The sequence below is a fragment of the Schistocerca americana genome, chromosome 6 (assembly GCF_021461395.2).
Source record: "Schistocerca americana isolate TAMUIC-IGC-003095 chromosome 6, iqSchAmer2.1, whole genome shotgun sequence".
NCBI lineage: Eukaryota > Metazoa > Arthropoda > Insecta > Orthoptera > Acrididae > Schistocerca > Schistocerca americana.
The window spans coordinates 80,256,406-80,272,595 of record NC_060124.1 but is presented as its reverse complement, the minus strand read 5'-3'; the positions used below and the strand labels follow the sequence as shown (position 1 = coordinate 80,272,595).

General features: G+C 40.3%; 1 protein-coding gene across 1 annotated transcript in view; it reads right to left on the bottom strand.

The window, feature by feature from the left end:
- The window catches only part of LOC124619328 (protein numb), a 238,225-nt gene that overhangs the window by 115,404 nt on the left and 106,631 nt on the right, over window positions 1-16,190 (bottom strand). The window contains exon 4 of the mRNA XM_047145637.1: window positions 586-657. Coding sequence (XP_047001593.1) covers window positions 586-657 — 72 coding nt within the window. The remainder of the gene's footprint in view (window positions 1-585; window positions 658-16,190) is intronic.

The following is a 16,190-nucleotide window of genomic DNA, read 5'->3' as shown; positions in this document are numbered from 1 at the left end:
AAAAACTTTTTTTTTTTACTAAATCTATTTCAAAAGCCATATTTTAAAATGTTGTATGTCTACTCTGCTATAAAAACAATCTGCAATTTTCAGAGTAAACGTGATTGTCTGTACCATTTAGTACTTCTATGCAAGATAAAGGAAACACAACCATTTAGATGCTGACTGATGTTTGGTGCATTCAGAGAAACAACAGAAAGCAATATCTACACATGCCTTCAAGCTCTTGCTATTTTGTAGCAAAATTACACACACACACACACACACACACACACACACACACACAAAGACTCAAAAGCTTGGGTAAATACTGTTATCTGTTGCATGTCTCTCTGCACAAAAGACGGCTATTGCCGTGTGGTTGCCTTCCCTTTATTTTACATATTATTCCATCAACAAATTTCCAGTGTTACTGGGGGTTTCTTTTATTTGTGCCTCACTCTTGTGTACAAAAAGAGATTCACATTCATTTTGATGCTATGTACATTCGGTCATCCCTTCAGCAAACATCATCTAAACATTACAAACAAATACAGTATGTGGAAACTGTATCTACATCAGCTATCCATTCCTGTTTTTACTTACCCGTAATAATTTCAGTGCCTCTTCGCAGACTTGCATTCCTCTTGATTCGAATACTTCCACACATCCCAAATACTGAAATACACAGAATACAAAAGCATAAGTTCTCTGTCTATTGCTTGGGTACTAAAGAAAATAGAAAAACAGAAAGTATGTAACAAAAATACGAATATGGTATACTACTGTAAAAAACACAAACTACCATAGAATGTCGAACATTTGTCATTTGCAAATGACATCTGAACTTTTAGCTTGTGTGAAAGGCCTCAGAACTCTGCTTATCTGGCCAGCACAGCAATATTGGGAATTTCTTAATCTGTACTTAGTGAAATAATTTTACTATCAGTAATAAGAAGTGAAATAACACACAGTTTAGACCAGTCATCATCTACACAACTACTGTTTAACGCTGAATGAAGCCGACAGTCGAAATGTACATTCATATTTGCAGTAGTTTGTAATTCACGTATTTCCCCACTTGCTATAAATACGAGCTGGTAAAAGAATCTGCTACGGCTACTCTAGTTTTATTTGTGTTTTTTCAGAAAATACTATCCACCAGTTAATTCTCTTACAATTGGGTGCACTCAGATCTTGTGTATTATGCAAATAAATTTCACAATTACAAAGTGCCAATAAAGGGTAGAAAAACTGCACGGGGCTGAAGCAAGCAGTTTTATTAGTATTATAATCAGTAGTAAAAATGCTCCTTCATTAGCAATTTTAAGTGTGTACAGAAAAAACATCAGTAAATATTAAAGAGTAGGTGCAGTAAATTGCTTTTCCTTCTTGTCTTTATTGGAATTGGAAAAATACATTAATTAAAAACTAATGGAAACACAAATGTACATATGGACTGTTAGTTTCATTTACCAATAAACACTTCCAAATATTAGATGTAATAACAATCACAAAAATTGAAAAATCCACATTTATTATTGCAGATTGCAACAATTGTTAGAACAGCCTCTATTGTCAGCCTCTGAGGGGTGTTTGATAGTTACAAGTTGTTGTCAGCATTTCAGTGTAATAAATGAAGGAAAATTAAGGTATAACATCACAGTAATGAGAAGGTCGTACAAGGCAGTGCACATGCTTGAATTGGGGAAGGAAACTATTTGTGCCCTTTTCAAAGGAATGATTTTGGCCTTATGGAAACTGATTATGCTAAATGTGGATAGGATTTTATACTTAACACAAAGGTTCATGTGAATCAATATTCACCATTGTACATAGATTTTTTTATGCTACTGATCCACCACCGTTTTTAGAAACAAGGATGACCTATAAATATTACAACTTGAACTTAAGAATGAATGTTTGAAGTAAAACATGAAAATATCAAGACATAATACCAAACAATTACTTTTTAAAGCAAAATCAAATTAGAAGAAATACTGTTTTCAATATGGAACTTAAGTCCAGATAAAACAGTTTAACTGCCTTATTTATCTTACCACTACGATGATAATACACAAGAGAAAGTGGACGACAATTATATTTGGAAACAGCAACAAGTGCAGTAACAACTAACACGTAAAGAAACACAAGATGGTCATACTACCGACACTGCTGTGTGGGAGTGAGTTACATTGCAGTAATGACATTTTTAAGAGCTAAAAAGAGATACGAGGACAATGGAAAAAAAAAAACCTTCAGATTTTTTGTGTACAATTTACAAGTAAACAGAACACCTGCAGAGGATGGATCAGAAAGAATGCTAATATGTTCTCCACGCACGCACGCACGCACGCACACACACACACACACACACACACACACACACACACACCTCTACAGACCAAGTCAAATTCAGCCATACTGGGTATGCCAAGTGTGCTTAGTGAGTCTGGGTACACATTCGTTGCAGCCTTAACGTCACCAGTACTGAAATTAATTCCCAACAGATCCACCAAATGGCACCCGGATTGTCCCAGCATCTTTTTTATTGTCTCCGTCAGAATCCTAAGGCTGGTTTGATACAGGTTTCTGTTCCTGTCACTTATCAGCAGTCAACTTCATTTCCACATAACTACGCTGCAGCACCCCATGCCACCAGCAATCTTTTGTAAACACCCATACTTATGTCTACCTCTGTGATTCTGCTCTTCCACCATATCCTCTACTACAGTTTACAGTCAGAGCTCACATTCTTATATGTACACAAACACTCTATGCCTCCTATTTATTCTGTTGTTTACTTGGCATTTTTTTCTCATTAGTTTGTTCCCAAACACATCCATTCCTTAATCAATCTCTTTGACCCTTCACGGTGTTCCTCATTACACACATTTCACAATCAGACAGAGCTATGCTCCAAACATAACATTTTATGAATCATTTCTGTTCTCACAGTCCACTCCATTTAAAAAAAAGTTATATATAAAAAAAACACCAGCGAAAACACTAGTCACCCCCAGTCAAAATCTTTAGCCTTGATGATGGTGATTAGATTCCACAGAGCTACCAGACTGTGGAGTTGCTGAGTGGTACATTTCACCTGCTGTAGTCACAGTCCTGATTTACAGTACAATTTAGCAGGATAGCCAAGGTGTGCCTAAGTTCTGTGTGTGTGTGTGTGTGTGTGTGTGTGTGTGTGTGTGTGTGTGTGTGTGTTTTAACCTGAATAGTGGTCCCCTAGTCATGTACTCGACATGTCCAACACATCACAGAATCACCTCCAGCCTCAACTACAAACTCCACACACTGCACATTTAATGCCTTATTGGGCCATTTATGAACCTGACGCCTTACATCATTTGAAAACAGGCAAAAACTGACTTGTCAGACTACGCTACATGCAGGGGTACTGTCAGTTTTGAGTTGTTTGGTCCACTGAAGATGTGAAGCTGTACGTGCCACTGTGTGCAATGGCCTTTTTCGAGGTACCCCACTCCAAGTGACTTTGCATGCAGTTCTTTCGTATTTACTCCGAAACTGACAAACATAACTGCATTCTCTGACATTAGCAATTCCCTAAAAGTTTGAAGCCATTTGTCATCAACATTGCATGACAATCGTCTCCAGTCTATATTGGTTCAAATCACTTTACGACCACTGTTCTTTGCAGCACGTTACACAGCAGCGAGATTTACACCATTCCTTATAGACACACTGGACAGTTCAATACACCAACAAATCGGACAACTTCGGTCACAGTGTGGTCAGGGACACACCTAAAATCAGTATCTCCTTTCTGCCATTCTGTCAAATCTCCATATCGACCAGTCTTATGGTATTGGTCTCATAATATATAATAAATATATAATAAATAGCGTGTACCTTCGTTGTTTTAATACAGATCTCAGAAAACCAGCGGAATTTTAAATCAGAAACTTGCTTATATACATTTGTGAATAGGCTTAATTCTTGTAACGTCTTTTTTGATTTTCGGTAATTTGATTGATTTATTCTAGCTAAAGTATTATTTTTGCCATGAGTGAGAAGTGCCTGACTTGCCGTAGAATTGTTAGTTCCGGGGTTTGGTGTGATGGATGCAGTAGTTTTTTCCACTGGGGGGACTGCAGTGGTGTGGGTGTTGGGAAAGTGGATCAGGCTCATCAGTGGTTATGTAGGATTTGCAGCAGAGATAGGAAGATAGTGGAACAGGAGGGGAAAATTGCTGCCCTTCAGGCTGAGCTAGATCAGGCTAGCGAAGATCTGGACAGGTTAAGAAGGGAGAAGGGCAAAGAGAGGTGGGAAGTGGCAACAGGTAGCAGAAGGAACAGGCCTAGAACTAAGTCTGACAGTTTTGTGGTGAATGTCAAAAATAAGTTTGACCTGTTGCTTCAGTTAGAAACTGATGAGCCTCAAGCAGAGGTAGGTGTAGACAGGACACAACAAACTTTCAATAGGAAATTGAAAAAGAATGTAGGAAAGTCATCGAAAAGGAAGAAAGTTTTGTTGTTAGGCAGTTCTCATGCCAGAGGTGTAGGCCAACTTCTGCAGGAGGAATTAGGACCAGAATACCAGGTCACAAATTTTTTCAAACCAAGTGGATCAGGTGACAGAGGATTTAGGTTCACTCTGTAAAGGATTTACCAGGGAAGACACCGTGGTTATTGTGGGAGGGCCAGGGAACAGCATCGACAGAGATCCTGGGTACAGTATAGAGTGTGACCTGGTAAAGATTGCGTCGGCATCGAGACACACCAATGTTGAATGTTGAATTTGTATCTGTCCTGAGACGCCATGACCGGCCTCATTTGAACTCTTCTGTTGGGAGAGTTAATTTGGAGTTGGAACGGCTGCTTGTGTCGGGTGCGGGGGCTCATATTGGTGTGGTTCCTGTTGATTATCTCAGTAGGTGGGACTATACCAGGCACGGCCTACATCTCAACAGGAAAGGGAAGGGGAAACTGGCTGGGGTAATAGCAGGAAATTTAAGGGGGGGAGGCACTGCCATGAATGGTAAAATACCAGTGGTTACAGGTGTTGGAGCAGCACCTTTTTTAGGATAGGTAAGACAGAAAGATGTCAAGTTCTACGAGAGGTCAGGATTGAAACAAATCTTCAGTTTAGGAAAGAAATTCAACAGCACAATTCTAGCACATTGGATCACCAATCACAGCTATCAATTATAAATTTTCACCAATCACCAGAAATTTTATCTCCACCAAGTTGTATCTCAGTCCTAGGTAATTGCATTGATGAACCAAAGTCACCCAACCCAATTGACATAATCTGCCTCTCTGAACACCATGTGACCACTGGTATAGGAACTAGGCCTAAGCACAATGAGAAACTCAGACAGGAGAGTACTGCAAATGTTAGAATAAGGAAAGGTTCTCATAAAAGTATAATTAAAAATAATGTAAGTATATTTCATCAAAATATTGGAAGTTTAAAGAATAAAGTAGATGAGCTTCTGGTTTGTTTGGAAGATTTAGAAGCTGAGAATGAAATAGATATACTATGCCTGTCTGAGCATCACATCGTTACTGATATGGATAAGGTAAATGTAAGTGGTTATAAGCTCTCTGCACATGTAATGAGAGAAAATATGGAGAAAGGAGGAGTTGCCATATATGTCAAAAGTTATCATTGTGCAAAAAGTATAGAAACAAAAAAGTTTTGTGTAGAGAAACATATAGAAGCATGTGCCTGTGAGCTTAAATTAAATAAAGGTACATTTATAATTGTAACTGTATATAGGTCCCCATCAGGAAATTTTCATCTATTTCTGAAAAATTTGGACTCCTTGTTGTGCTATCTGTCAGACAGGGGGAAGCTAATTATTATTTGTGGGGACTTCAATGTAGATTCTCTGAAAGAGGGTAATAGGAAAAATGACCTTGAAGTATTACTCGGTTCTTTCAATTTGACACCCGTTATTGATTTTCCTACTCGGGTGGTAAAGGATAGCAGCTCACTGATAGATAACTTCTTTATAGACCAAGATAAGTTTAACCAGATAAATGCTCGGCCTGTTGAGAATGGTCTTTCTGATCATGGTGCACAGCTAGTTACAATATATGACATAGCTCCATTCAGCAATACGAAACAGTCCTCCAAAGTAGTACGTTCAGTCAACAATTTAACAATTGCAAATTTCAGGGAAAGCTTACAGCAGTTAGACTGGGATGAGGTGTACCGTGAACCTGATGCCAATTTAAAATATAATTTATTTCATGACATTTTTGTAAATGCATTTGAAAACTGCTTCCCCAAGAAAATAGTTAAATATACTCGTAAGAAACCTTGTAACAAACCATGGCTTACTAAGGGTATAAAAATATCTTGTAACCGGAAAAGGGAAATGTATCTGACAGCAAGAAAGAGTAGTGACCCAGAAACTATCAAAAATTATAAAAACTACTGTGTTATATTAAGAAAAGTTATTAAAAAATCCAGGAGTATGTGTATCATGTCTGAAATCAGCAACTCTGATAATAAAATTAAAGCAATTTGGAATATTATTAAAAGAGAAACAGGTCAACCAAGAGCAGAGGAAGACAGTATTACCATCAAATTGAATGAAAACTTTACGAACAAAAAGTCAGAAGTTGAAAATATTTTTAATAATCATTTTCTAAACGTTGTGGATATAGTAGGATCCAGGTGTTCATTAGAAGATGCTAGGCTGTTAATGGAAGAGGCCATACCTATGCAATTTGATACAATTGAAATCTCACCCACTTCTCCCTCTGAAATTAGGAAAATAATAAACTTGCTTAAAAGCAAAAACTCACATGGAATTGATGGCATTTCCAGCAAAATACTAAAAGCTTGTTCTCAACAGATAAGTAAGATTCTCAGCCACCTGTGTAATAGCTCTCTGGAACAGGGCATTTTCCCTGATAGACTGAAATATGCTATTGTTATACCTTTGCATAAAAAGAGGGATAGATCTGATGTCAACAATTACCGTCCAATCTCCCTTCTAACAGCTTTATCCAAAATTTTTGAGAAAGTAATGTATTCAAGAGTAGCTTCACATATCTGTAAAAATGAAGTACTAACAAAATGTCAGTTTGGTTTCCAGAAAGGTTTTTCAACAGAAAATGCCATATATGCTTTCACCAGTCAAATTTTGAATGATCTGAATAACCGAACACCTCCCATTGGGATTTTTTGTGATCTCTCAAAGGCTTTTGATTGTGTAAATCATGAAATTCTGCTAGACAAGCTCAAGTATTGTGGCATGAGTGGGACAGTGCACAAATGGTTTAATTCGTACCTAACTGGAAGAGTGCAGAAAGTTGAAATAAGTAGTTCTCGTAACATGCAAAGATCAGCACATTCCTCAAACTGGGGAACTATCAAGAATGGGCTTCCACAAGGGTCAGTCTTGGGTCCTTTGTTGTTCTTATTATATATTAATGACTTGCCATTCTATATTCATGAAGAGGCAAAGTTAGTTCTCTTTGCTGATGATACAAGTATAGTAATCACACCTGAGAAACAAGAATTAACTGATGAAATTGTCAATACTGTCTTTCAGAAAATTACTAAGTGGTTCCTTGTAAACGGACTCTCACTGAATTTTGATAAGACACAGTACATACAGTTCCGTACAGTGAATGGTATGACGCCATTAATAAATATAGACCTTAATCAGAAGCATATAGCTAAGGTAGAATATTCCAAATTTTTAGGTGTGTCCATTGATGAGAGATTAAATTGGAAGAAACACATTGATGATCTGCTGAAACGTTTGAGTTCAGCTACTTATGCAATAAGGGTCATTGCAAATTTTGGTGATAAACATCTTAGTAAATTAGCTTACTACGCGTATTTTCACTCATTGCTTTCATATGGCATCATATTTTGGGGTAATTCATCACTGAGGAATAAAGTATTTATTGCACAAAAGCGTGTAATCAGAATAATAGCTGGAGTCCACCCAAGATCATCCTGCAGACATTTATTTAAGGATCTAGGGATATTCACAGTAGCTTCTCAGTATATATACTCTCTTATGAAATTTGTTATTAACAACCAAACCCAATTCAAAAGTAATAGCAGTGTGCATAACTACAATACTAGGAGAAAGGACGATCTTCACTATTCAAGATTAAATCTAACTTTGGCACAGAAAGGGGTGAATTATACTGTCACTAAAGTCTTTGGTCACTTACCAAATAGTATCAAAAGTCTGACAGATAACCAACAAGTATTTAAGAAGAAATTAAAAGAATTTCTGAATGACAACTCCTCCTACTCCATAGAGGAATTTTTAGATATAAATTAAGAAAAAAAGAAAAAAAAAACAAAAATATTAAAAAAAAAATAAAAAAAAAATAAAAATAAAATAAAAAATAAAGAAAAACAAAAAAAACACAAAAAATAAAGTTGTTATATTAACTTTAGTATGTTGTTAAATTAACCTAATTATGTCATGTATTGGAAAATTCGACTCGTTCCACATCATTACGAAATGTCGTATTCATGATCCATGGAACTAGTATTAATCTAATCTAATCTAATCTAATAACTGACTGCCTCACAAGCACACCCCATCACTGCCATGGTGTATGTCAATAGTGGAGGGTCACATGACCATCTGTACCAGACCTACTCATCTACAGTTCTCCAAAGGGACTAGTGAGGCATTTTTAAGGGAATTGCCAATATTTCATCTGGTGAGCCTACCGCGTAATTTCAGGCTTTTGGTTATTCTTATCTTCCCAAAACTTCATCCTATCATTACGAGTCTGTCATTCTAATAGTGCCCAAGTAATTTTTAGTTTCAGATGGCCACCTGTTAGTTCCTTGGGTGTCAGCTTAATAGTTGCCAGTGCATAAATCAAGGCCCCTCTATTGCCTAGCCATTTTTCTGCAGTCTGACAAGCCCATTTAGAATGTTTGAGATTTTCTTCATCAGCCAGTAGTTGTCCATTGGTGGTGTAAGTCCATAAAATTTGAACTTTCCTTTCTGTGCAATGAAATTAAATCATTCTGTCAGGAAAGACAACTGTTCTAAACTTTCGTGCATCCAGATACCATCTTGGCTCTTGGGTCTGTACAGTCTCTGCAAAATCTATTGTTCCATTTTCTAAATTAAATTCACTTTCACTGTTAAAGACGATGGTCCCACAACACAGAATGCTGCCGAGAGAACCTCTGTTGGAAGACAGCATAGCTTTGCTTTGGTTGGAAAGCATTTCTTCTTATAAATATTCCAGATGATTGTGTAGGCTTTATATAACTTCCCTGCACAAGTTTTACTGCTCACTTTGCCATTAGCAGTGTTCCCAATAATTTCACTAAGTACTTAAAATGTTGAGCCTAAGCGATGTTTAATGGAGGTGTGTTTTGACAATGATCTCATGGGCCTGATCGCGTTTCAGTAGTAGTCTTGGTAATTGTTGCTAAGCCATCAAGAAACAAAAGACATTTAGTATTTATTCTTTTACTTTTTGTTCTCATATTTATTAGAGGTATTTCTTTATGCCATATTTTTATGACCACCTCTAGCACCAAACTGAAATGGAGTGGAGATAACCCCATCATCATGTGTCACGTCGTTTTTATATCAAAATATCTGAAGATTTTGCCCTGTGACTTTACTACAGAGGTGGTGTTTGTTAAAGTCAGTTGGATTGAGTTAGTTGTTTTGCTGAACACACATTCAGCATGTTAAACAATATGGTGAGGTGATGTAGTGCTCAATCTTTTTTATAATCTGCAAATGTGACCATTGAGCTAAACGACTGGCAGTACTGTATCATCATCTTTAGATTCCAGATCTAACTGCGTGTGCTGCTGTAGTTATCATCTTAAGATTTATGATCTGTTTGCACAAGATCATCCTTGTCTAAGGTCTGCCTGGTATTCATCTATCACCTTTCTGTCTGCTGTTTTATCTGATAACATTTTGAGGCAGTACCTTGTAGGCACCTCACAGAAGAAATTCTGCAGTGATTTTTTTGGCCCATCTTCTCCAATTTTTTGTGTACAGGGGGAAATCAATGCTGTTTTCCATTCTGTAGGGGTAATTTTGTTGTGCCTATTAACCACAATGAAGGCTTGCATTCTGTCAGTCAACGGCTGGCCTCCAATCTTTAGCACATCAACAATTACACTGTCTTTCCTCTGATGTTTCTGACATCTGATATTATGTTACACATCTCCCTGTCTGTCAGTGGAATTCAGTATTGGTTCAGGATAGATCTGTCAAACTCAAGTTTTTCTGTAGAAGGTTCATAGTTGTGTATTTCTCAATATAATGCTTCAGGATGTCAAGACTCGTGTGTGTGTGTGTGTGTGTGTGTGTGTGTGTGTGTGTGTGTGTGTGTGTGTGTGTGTCTGTCTTAAGTATTCTGTATGACCAAAGGTAACACAAATTGGGTGGTTTGTAGTTTGCTCGTTCTTTCCGTATTTTAGTTAGCTAGTTCTTCCCAAAAAGTCTTCTACAAATTCTGTTTGGTCATTACTAATTACTCCCAATCTATTGAAATGATGATATGCATGTTTAAGTTGTCAGATTATTTTTGAGGTTTTCTTCTGTATTTCTAGAAAGTTCCAGCAATTCTCTGGAGTTAGTGTAGATGCATCTTATGTTATACGGTGATTATGGGCAAATCTGATCACGTGATAAGAGAACAAGAATTAATACTTTATTTTAGCCTTTTAACATCGAACCACGGCTGTAGTGGGTCATCATGAAGGAAGAATGTATTTGTCAAGTAAGACTGCTCTCTACCTCCTCAGGTGCTCTTTGTATTGGCAGGGACACCACACAGGCTGCAACCACAGCAGGGGAAATCGCATTGACAACAGGAGCTGGATTATATATTCTGTGTACATAACTAGATCATAGATTCATCACAGCAACATGAGAACTTCAGGTATGCCTTCCTTGCTTGTACAATAATGGGCTTGTCACATGCACTACAACCTCGTAGCACTAATACGGGCAGAGCTGAGCAGATATTGCTCCTCACTAGAGGTTTGGATATCACCCAAGTTAACTAGAGGAAGGAAAAGATTTCTTTGTGGGTTCTGATGCAAGCCTAAGAACAGCAGGTTTTCTAAAAGGTTCCAAAATTCTCAGCTAAGCTGGTGTTATGGAGTCGGGTTGTTCAAACAGCTTCTGTCTTCAATGCACATTGTCTCTTGCTCACTCTATGAGGTGCTATCCAAAATTTTCAGGACTGGTGCTGCCATCTGTTGAAAAACTTACCTTTGGACTAATGGTCACCATCACCCTCGAAGTAGTTCCCATCCGCAAGTACACAGCGGTCCCTGTGCTTCTGCCACTGGTCAAACGTTTTCTGGAAGTCTTGTTCTTTGAAGGTGTTTATGCTTCTTGAATCCTCTCTAGTGTGTCAAACTGACGGCCTTTCAACTTGAGTTTCAGTTTTGGGAATAGCGCGAAGTCACCAGGTGCCAAATCTGGTGAGTACGATGGGTAGGGTACAACTGCCATGTTGTTTTTTGCCAAAAAGATCCTGGTGAGCAAGGACGTGTGACAGGGCGTGTTGTCGTGATGCAGCAGCCAGTTCCCCTGACGCCAAAGTTTGGGCTGTCGCTGCTGCACATTTTCACGGAGCTGTCGCAGAACATAACAGTAGTACGCGGAATTCACTGTTTGGTTGGGTGGGCGAATTCTTTGTGCACAATTCCCTTCGTATCAAAGAGAACGAAGATCATGCTCTTCACCTGTCTTGCTTTCTTGGGTCTTGGAGAGCCCGGGCTCTTCCACTGCGACGGTTGTTGCTTTGTCTCTGGGTCATAATTTTAAATCCAGCTCTAATCACCAGTGATAATCCATGACAAGAAGGTTAGTTCATCAGATGTGGTCTGACAAAGGTCCTTGCACACTTCAACATGCTGTGCCTTCTGATCGGCAGTCGAGATCCTTGGCACAAATTTTGTGGCGACACGATGCATGCCCAATTCATCAGTCAACATTTGTTGACATGTCCCATAACCAATACCCACTTCATCCGCAAGGTCTTGAATGGTTCGACGTCAATCCGCACGAACCAGTTGTTAAAGTTTGGCACTAATGCCTGGCATTGTGCGGCTAAAGGGCCTTCCAGTGTGAGCATCATCTTTGACGTCTGTATGGTCGGCCCTGAACCGACCATGCCACTCAAACACAAGTGTACGGCTCATGCTCTGTCCCCCACACACTTGTTGAATCATTGCAAGGGTCTCCGTAGCACTTTTCTCAAGATTCACACAGAATTTGATGCACATGCACTGTTCTGTTTGCGGATCCATCGTAAAATCGCCACACACCAAACACAGAATAATACCGAAATCACTGTGGACACACAACACGGCCTCCCAGCTGAATGCCACTCAGCACACTGACTCAGATATGCAGCTCTCGCAACCTAGCGGTGCAAAGATCTACTACTCCTACTTTCCAGATGACAGCACCAGTCCTGAAAATTTTGGATTCCACCTTGTACTCTTACGTGAAAATTTACCACTTGACTTTACTATGAGGGCATGGCAAAATGTCAGCTTCTCTCTATCCCAATGGCCAGTCCCCATAACTCCATATGGAGGGGATATGCCCCTGCAAACAGTTGCTCATCTGATTGGTGGATAAATTGTTGCTGTAACACAATTGAGTAAAAGAAAGTGTGCACACTTTTGTATGCAGAACCAAGTGGCACGCAGAAGCTCATGAAGACTCGCTCTGATGTCAGTAATGGAGGGAAGCAGACACGAAGTATTCCAGTGGTGGTTATAGAAGGAAGCAGAAATGAAGATATTTAGTATCCAATTTGGAAAGAGGCTGAAGCAGACTGCAGATGTAGCTCCAACTCTTCACGGAGTAAGTAGTACCTCGTGAAGACTGATGATGGGTTCCACTAACTTTCTACTCTTACAACGACAACAACTTCCCAAGATGTGTTGTATTCAGTTTAATTTCAGCCAAATTCACTAAATTGTGTACCCCGAGTTCCAAACTGAACACAGCTTAATTATTACTCCTGTACACTTACTCTGAAAGAATTTCTCTCATGCAATGTCGACTGGGTGGTACTGACTCCTTGTTGCATGTATTTCTCTATATTAATGGTGACTGATGCAATTGTTTTGGTCCTCCGATGGGCGTTGGGAAAGGCAGTGTTCGATATCGTTAAGGCCGTGGGCATTAGGGATGTTAGTGTAAAGGCAGGTGGCATCAATAGCTACAAGCAGGGTACCTTGTGGTAAAGGGACAGGAACTGTGGAGAGTCAGTGGAGGAAATCGTTGATATCTTTTATACAGGATGGTATGCTTTGGGTAATAAGTTGAAGGTGTTGGTCTACGAGAGCAGAGATTCTCTCAGTGGGGGTACAGTAACTGGCCACAATGGGACATCCTGGGTGGTTAGGTTAATGGACTTAGGAAGCATGTAGAAGGTAGGAGTACGGGGAGTGGTAGGGGTGAGCAGAGAGAGGGACTACGGGGAGAGGTTCTGGGATGGGCCTAAGGATTTGAGTAGTGACTGGAATCCTGCTGGATTCCTGGAATGGGGTCACTACGGTAAGGTTTGTAGGTGGCTGTATCTGACAGCTGGCAGAGTCCTTCTGCCAGGTAATCCTTGTGGCTCAAAACAACAGGTTAGTTTGCATGTTGAGGGATTTTGGGAATGATAGTGAGGCAAGGTTCAAGGTTAAGAAATTCTGGGGAGTTAACAGTGGTGATTTGAGGGGCAATGGGGGTCGGTCATGGTGAGATGGAAAAGTGAACTCAGTCATGCGGATTCAACATTGGTCTTTGGTCGAGTCTGATTGGTAGTGTTGGTGGCAAAAAAGTGTTTCCACTGTAGGGACCAGGAGAAGAAGAGAAGGTCTTTAAGAAGTCCTGTGAGATTGAATTTGGGACTGGGGTAAAATGTGGGGCCTTTTAGCAAGGACTGATATTTCTGCAGGTCTAAGGCTTTTGAAGAAAGGTTTATGGCTGCGTTTGGGGTCTGTTTGGGTTCTGGATTGTGTGTGGTGGAGGGAGGGAGTTTTGGAGGGTGGGGTAAATGTAATACAGCTGCGAACAATGAGCGTGTGCACAGTCAAGATGGTTGATACAGTGTGGCTCGTAAGTAGATATTTGAGTGTGGTTTGAAAGGCGACAAGAGAAACACAGAAAAGTAGAGAAAGGAGGATGGACATTGAGTACAGTAATGCATTAGAAAATAGTAACAAAGGGAAACAGCACTGGGTTAGGGTCGAAAAAAAGTCGTCAGGCAATAATCAAACAATGGAACATATAGGATGGAATGTAAAATTATTATGAAAAGAAAAGTTGCTACTCTCCATATAGCAGAGATGCTGTCACAGATAGCCACAACAAAAAGACTGTCACAAATAAGCTTTCAGCTCCTGCTTTGGAGTACCACTGTCCACTCCTCTACAACAAACTCCAAACTTCCCCACGTCCCCTCATAGATGACAAACCCTGTCAACCGGACCTACTACATTTACCTCATCCTCTGAAAATCCCTCCCACCACCACACACAATCCACAACCTAAATAGACCTGAAACAGAGTCATGAACCTTTCCTCCAGAAGCCTTTGCCCCACCTAAATACCAGTCCTTTCCAAAGGCCTCACTTTTTGCTCCACTCCTCAAGCAAGGTTTTTGAAAGACTACTCCTCCCGGTCCCTACAGTGGAAATACTTTTTTGCCACCAACCCTACCAATCAGACTCAATCAAAGACCGATGTTGAATCCTGCCCTGCTCAGTTCAGTTCAGTTCACTTCACTCCTCCATCCAATCATGACCCATCCCCCACTGCCCCCAAATCAACCCTGTTAACTTTCGAGAATTTCTTAAGCTTAAACCTTGTCTCACGATCATTCCCCAAATCCCTAAATATGCAAACTAACCTTACATCCACAGTAACAACCACAGCCACCATCTAAAAACTGATTCCAACCTCATAATCCTACCTACAGACAAAGGCTCCACCACTGTCGTTTTAAACCACAAGGATTACCTGGCAGAACGACTCTCCCAGCTGTCAGATACGGGGTATCACTAAAGCCTTCACAGCCCGTAATTATCCTCCCAACCAAGTAGAAAGACAAATCTCCAGTGCCTTATCTTTCCAGTCTCCCAACTCCTCCCAAAGTCTCACCGTCCGACCACAGAGGAACTTCCCCCTCATAACTCTGTACCATCCAGGACTGCAGCAACTGAATTACATTCTCTGCCAGGGTTTCGACTACCTCTCGTCATACACTGAAATGAGAAATGTCCTGCCCACTATCCTTTTCATTCCTCCCACAGTGATATTCTGCTGTCCACCAAACCTACGCAATATACTCGTCCATCCTTACACAACCCCTGCTCCCAATCTACACCTCATGGCTCATCTCCATGCAATAGACCTAGATGCAATATCTGTCCCATACATAAGCCCACAATCACCTATTCCAATACGCCCACAAGCATCACTTATCCCACAAAGGCAGGGCTAACAGTGAAACCAGTCATGTGATCTACAAGCAAAGCTGCAACCACTGTGTTGCATTCTGTGTGGGCATGACAACCAACAACCTGTCTGTCTGCATGAATGGCCACTGATAAACTGAGGTCAACAAACAAGTGGACTACCCTGTTGCTGAGAATGCTGCCCAACACGACATCCTTCATTTCAGTGAGTACTTCACAGCCTGTGCCATAGGGATCCTTCCCACCAACACTAGCTTTTCTGGATTGCGCAGGTGGGAACCCTCCCTGCAATATATCCTACATCCCAGTGACCCTTCTGGCCTCAACCTTCATTAGTTATTGTCCTCACCCATCCAGCCCCTTCCCTGGTCCCATTCCAGCACTACACAGCCCTCATTCCACCAATACACCCAATCTTTTTACTTCTCTCCTTTTCCACTACCCCCCAACCCATCTCTCCCCTGCCCTCTGTCTATCCTCCTGACTGCACCTAGCTGCCCTACCCTCCCTCCACCTCGTGCCTGTGCGCTCCCTAGCAGCAGTTCACTCCCCCACCCCTACACTACTATCCCTACACCGCCCCACCCTAACCACCTCCTTACCCAGTTGCCACTCCCAGAGTGAGTGATTTTTTTTTTGTGTGTGTGTGTGTGTGTGTGTGTGTGTGTGTGTGTGTGTGTGTGTGTGTGTGTGTGTGTTTTTTGACAAAGGACTTGTAAGCCAAAAGCTTTTTTGTGATAATCTTTTTGTTGTGCCCATCT